The sequence below is a fragment of the Rhododendron vialii genome, chromosome 4a, assembly GCF_030253575.1.
Source record: "Rhododendron vialii isolate Sample 1 chromosome 4a, ASM3025357v1".
Lineage (NCBI taxonomy): Eukaryota > Viridiplantae > Streptophyta > Magnoliopsida > Ericales > Ericaceae > Rhododendron > Rhododendron vialii.
Window position 1 is genome coordinate 9,062,380 of NC_080560.1, and position 6,269 is coordinate 9,068,648.

Here is a 6,269-nt window from a genome sequence, read left to right on the forward strand (position 1 = left end):
AGCCAAATGACATTAGAACCACCCGGCTCATGGAATCCGGGCACCATCAAATATAAATACATAAAAAGGAACACATCAAAGAACACCACCCGATCTTCATGCAATCTCACGAGTCATACTTTTCTTCCCGAGTCTCACCGGGTAGACAAGACACAGGTGGCTATACTAGACCGTCAATTTTGTTACATCACGACCAAAGTAAAATTCATCGCTTGACCTCACCAAGCAATTAAGCCCAGCGTTCCCTATGATCGAAACAAAGTGAGACAAGACAAAGCCTAGCGCCAAAGCACGAGAATATCAAATCTCACCCAAAGACCTAAGTTGCCTCCGATAGGGACATATCTGGTGAGCATGGATCTTTAACGGCAAACTACTACAAAGAAGGACTAATGAAAGCTCGATACGATGATGCATTGGTGAAATCTCGTAATTTGAAAATCCCAAAACAATCAAAACACGGAAATATGTACAAGAAACGAACATTGCCCTTACTAACCGGAGCTGGGCACACAATCCTTTTTTTAGTAGCGGCGTGCGGAGGTACAAATACCCAAGTCAATGGTGGGTATCCCCTACCCGGGGGCCGGGTCCGACAAACAGTTAAATTCAGTGGTTACGCTTTTGCTCCCCGTGCAAAGTAAAGTAAACACAAACTAAACCGATGGGCCATCCGTGTAAACGGGATCGGCCAAAACCTCATCGGGCTCGCCAGCTTCAACGCCGCCAAGGAAAGGCTTAAGCCATTGACCATTAACTTTGAAAGAGGAACCGTTACTCATGCTTTCTACTTCTATCGCCCCGTGAGGGAAAACAGTTTTGACAACATAAGGTCCGGCCCAACGTGAGCGCAGCTTACCGGGATGCAAATGCAACCGAGAATTATACAATAACACTTTTTGACCGGGCTCAAAGTTTTTAATCACAATTTTATTATCATGCCTGGCTTTGAGTTTAGATTTGTAACCGCTAGAATGGTCGTAAGCATTGTACCTCAACTCCTCGAGTTCCGTCAATTGGAGCTTGCGGCAGGCATCGGCTTTGACCATATTGAAATTCAGCTTCTTAATGGCCCAATATGCTTTATGCTCAAGCTCTACCGGCAAGTGGCACGCTTTCTCGTAGACCAGCCGATATGGTGACATCCCCAAAATAGTCTTGTACGCAGTACGGTAAGCCCACAAAGCATCGATCAATCGAGTTGACCAATCTTTACGGCTAGGATTAACCATCTTCTCGAAGATATGCTTAAATCTCCCGATTTGCCAGCTCCGCTTGGCCATTCATTTGAGGATGATATGTCGTTGAAACTTTGTGAATGATGGTATACTTCCGCATGAGGGCCGCCATGGACCGGTTACAAAAGTGAGATCCTTGATCACTGATGATAGCCTTTGGCATCCCAAACCGTGATAAAATGTACTCCTGAAAAAACTCCACTACAACTTGGGCGTCATTGGTACAAGTGGGGATGGCTTCCACCCACTTGGAGACATAGTCAACGGCCAACAAGATGTAGAGGTACCCAAAAGATGTAGGAAACGGCCCTATGAAGTCGATACCCCAGCAATCAAACACTTCAATAATCAAGATAGGCGCAAGTGGCATCTCATTCCGTCGCGTCACACACCCCAAAAGTTGACAGCGTGCACACGCCCGGCAGAAAACAAAAGTATCCTTATACAACTGTGGCTAGTAGAACCCGCTTTGCAAAATCTTCGCGGCGGTCTTCTTGAATGAGAAATGGCCGCCACAGGCCTCTGTATGGCAAATTTTAATAACACTCTGTTGCTCAGAATCAGGCACACAACGGCGAACAAGTTGGTCGGCGCAATATAAACAAATATGGGTCGTCATAGGAAAACCGTTTCACCTCCGCTAAAAATCGACGCTGCTCTTGCAAATTCCAATGGGCAGGCATTAGGCCAGTAACCAAGTAGTTCACAATATCCGCATACCATGGAGTCGTGGAGATTCCAAATAACTGCTCATCGGGAAAAGAATCACCGATAGAAATGTGCGATGTATGATCTTCGAATTCTAGCCGAGATAAGTGATCGGCCACCACATTCTCTACACCCTTCTTGTCCTTAATAGTGAGGTCAAACTCTTGTAGGAGTAAAATCCACCGAATCAATCTCGCCTTGGCATCCTGCTTCGTAAAAAGGTACTTAAGAGCGGAATGATCGGTGTACACAGTGATCGGAGCCCCCACTAGATAAGACCGAAACTTGTCCAACGCAAAGACTATGGCAAGCAACTCCTTCTCCGTAGTCGAATAGTTCATTTGAGCCTCATTGAGCATCTTACTTGCATAGTAGATGACATACGGCTCTTTCCCCTTCTGTTGGCCCAAAACAGCTCCAACAGCGTAATCACTAGCGTCACACATTAGCTCGAAGGGCAATTCCCAATCCGGAGATCGCACAATATATAGGTGGAGAAGTGAGACATGACTTTAACTTCGCAAAGGCGGCCTCGCAAGCTGGCGTCCACTCAAACGGCACATCCTTGGCAAGCAAATGACACAATGGCCGGGCGATAGCACTGAAATCTTTGATAAAACGCCGATAGAAACTGGCATGCCCCAAGAAAGATCGGATATCCTTTAAACACTTAGGAGTCAGAAGATTCCCAATCAAGTCAATTTTTTCCCGATCCACTTCGATGCCTTTCGAAGAAACAATGTGGCCAAGTACAATGCCTTCGGTCACCATAAAGTGGCACTTCTCCCAATTGAGCACTAGATTCTTTTCCTCACACCGGGCTAACACGAGCTCCAAATTGGTGAGACAAGCCTCAAATGAATCACCGAAGACAGAGAAGTCGTCCATGAATACTTTCATAATTTTCTTTACCATGTCGCTGAAAAGGCCCGTAATACACCTTGAGAAAGTATCGGGGGCGTTGCAAAGCCCGAACGGCATACGACGATACGCAAAGGTCCCGAATGGGTACGTGAAAGTAGTCTTGTCTTGATCTTCCAAAGCCACCTCAATCTGATTATACCCAGAGTACCCGTCCAAAAAATAATAAAATTTGTGGCCGACCACCCTTTCTAAGATTTGATCTATGAACGGAAGAGGGAAGTGATCCTTCCTGGTGCTGGCATTTAACTTCTGGTAATAGATGGACACCCACCAACCAGTTTGAACGCGCGTTGGGATGAGCTCATCCTTGTCATTCCTCACTACCGTCACCCCGAATTTCTTAGGTACCACTTGAATCGGGTTAACCCATTTTGAATCCGCTATCGGGTAAATTATGCCAACGTCTAACAATTTAAGCACCTCTGCTCGCACGACATCCTTCATGATGGGGTTCAATCGCCGTTGAGGTTGGCGAGATGGCTTGGCATCATCCTTAAGATAGATGTGGTGGGAGCAAAAGGAGGCATCAATGCCTTTAATATCGGCTATAGACCACCCAATGGCTTTGGGATACTTTCGTAGCTTAGCTAGCAATTGAAACTCTTGGGGTTCAGAGAGGGCGGAGGAAATCACCACCAGGTATGTTTGGCCTTCGCCAAGATAGGCATACTTAAGTGTATCCGGTAGTGATTTAAGTTCGAGTGTCAGGGGTTCCACACTAGACGGAACGGCTCACTTCTCAATAGGAGGTAGCTCCTCAAATTTTGGAACCCACGGATTAATAGCACACACTTCCTCATCATCTAGCAAAGAACACAAATACGCAACTTCAGGGGCATCAAGAAAATCGGCCTCGGCGGAAGTAAGTGCGAGTTCTAACTCATCCTTGCAAATAAACTCATTGACATGATCTTGGACAAACGAATCAATCATGCTAACTCCACAAACGTCCTCATCATCTCCCATTTGGCTCCCAATATGGAACATGTTGACTTGCATCTTCATGTTGCCAAAACTCAAGTTAAGTTGGCCATCTCGGCAATGAATGACGGCATCGGATGTTGCTAAAAACGGCCGGCCGAGAATGATCGGAACGGATGATTGAGCCGCTGGTACCGAGCACGTATCAAGAACCACAAAGTCAACCGGGTACACGAATTGGTCAACTTGAACAAGCACGTCCTCGACCATCCCTTTGGGAACTCGGATACTCTGATCCGCCAATTGTAAAGTCACCCCAGTCGGCTTTATTTCCCTCAACCCGAGCTGTTTATACACTGAGAATGGCAGGAGATTCACGCTTGCGCCCAAATCAAGAAGAGCTTTCTCAACAACCTTACCCCCAATAGTGATGGATATTGTAGGACACCCCGGATCATTATACTTGGGCGGAAGGGTTGACTGGAAGAGTGAGCTCACTTGTTCGGTCAAGAACACCTTCTTCTGCACTTGGAGTTGCCGTTTGTGAGTGCACAACTCCTCCAAAAATTTGGCGTACGATGGAATCTGTTTAATAGCATCGAGCAAAGGAAGGTTAATCGTCACTTTCTTGAGAACTTCAAAGATATCGCTGTTCAGATTTGGCTTGGCCGGCTTTCGTAGCCGGTTGGGATATGGTGCGGGCATAGTGAATGTAGAGAGACCCGTATTTTCCAAAAATGGTTTAATGGTTTTATAAATGCTAGAATACCGAATAATGGGAAAATTGTGAGTTTATTTGATTTGGGGCTTAAATGATAGGATTGTTGTTTGAGGGAGTGTAAGTGTAAATGAGTTGGGTGCTAGTATAAAAGGAGTGTATGTGTTGTAGGACATCAAAAATCTCCCTCATTTCTCTCTCTCCCCAGCCGACTCTCTTTTTCTGCTTCGGCTCTCTCTCTCTCTCTTGCTCCATCACACAAAACTTCACCCCAAAACTCAAAACCCATGGTTATCAACCTCCGTTCCACCTTCTAGACGTGATTTCAAGCTCGTGATTTGTTGGATAGAGTTCAGAGAGGAGTATTCATGGAGGATTTCAAGTTTTAAAGCTAGGGCTCGCTAGTGGATCTTGGGTTTCAGCCTTGTAAGCTTGAGGTAGGGATTTCTTACTCTCTCTATGTGTTTATGGGTTGATTATGTGCCTTGATCGTGCTTGGTTTGTTGTTTATTGTTGAAATTTCGTTGTTGAAAAGCTGAAAATCTACAGAAAAAGTCTGTGGTATTGATACCCTCAAAAGGGGTATCGATATCCCACTATTCTCTAGACAAGACCCTAGCCAGGTATTGATACCTCAGTCAGGGGTATCAATACCCCTCTTTTGTTCTAGACAGATTTGATTCATTTGTTCCTTCTCGTGCCCGTTTGAACCCCTGGACACTTCAAACACTTTTTGAATAGCTTCAAATGACTTCCAAACTTGATTATTCGTACCTCGAAAGATTCAATGACCAATCGATCACTTTAGGCCGTCGTCGTAGCTTAGAAAAGTGTAGAATTAAATGGTTAGGATACTCGTTTATTATTTTACGCTTTTGGTTGATTGAAGTAGATGTGGTGGTATGTCTTAATGATCGATATAGACTTGTTAAGCGATATAACATGACGTAATGATTGGTGAGTAGAGAAACATACAATGGAGGCATTATTGAGTATCTTTGGCCGTAAAGTATGTCATAGGGTTCATAGTTGGTAGATGGGGTTTTGCCTAATGGTCCGGAAGAGAATAGGGTAACTCGTATCTTCGTACCTCGTTTAGATGGATCATCCTAGGTTCATTTGGTATTCGTTACATAGATTCTCGTTTAGAACCTAGCGGGCGGTGTGTCGGGAGTCGTTGTGGGATTGGTACGTGACGTAGGGCATCGTGATAGACTTTGAGAGATAACGTGACCAAATGCGTTTAATGATGTACAAAAGGACATGTTTGTGAGTTTAAAATGCATTGAATGACGACGAATGAAAGAATGTGGCCTTGGAAAGTGTTGCCTTATTGTATTCGGATTGCTAATGCTTATACATTTATGTGAGTTGTGAATTTGAATTGAGGGTCCGGCAACGCAAGGTGTGGTAATGCAAAGACTCTATAGGGCCCTGATAGGCGCGTAAATGCTCACATTAGCGCCCCCTAATTTACCATTGCTAAGTCTATTTATTTTTTTATTTAGAGTTTTAATGATTGATTTTTGTATTGTAGGTATTTGGAGAGTTTGATACAAAATATTGCAAAGTTGAAATATTAAATGGTGTTCGACGTTGGGCCGTTCGAATTCAATCAAGTGAAAGGTCTGGACTGCAATTGGAATAATGGTTCGCAAGTTAAGTTGGCGGAATTAATGTTCACTGAAAATAATGAATTGGGCTTGAATTTATTTTACTATTAATTGGACCAAATAGTTAAATGGTGGGCCAAGGCTTTT

At 44.3% G+C, this 6,269-nt stretch overlaps 1 protein-coding gene across 1 annotated transcript; it reads right to left on the bottom strand.

Annotated features, from left to right (window-relative positions):
* Positions 1 to 656: 656 nt before the first annotated feature.
* LOC131323630 (uncharacterized) lies at positions 657 to 1,232 on the bottom strand. The gene has a single exon (XM_058355480.1). The coding sequence runs from the start codon at positions 1,230 to 1,232 to the stop codon at positions 657 to 659; it is 576 nt and encodes a 191-aa protein (XP_058211463.1).
* Between the last annotated feature and the right edge of the window lie 5,037 nt (positions 1,233 to 6,269).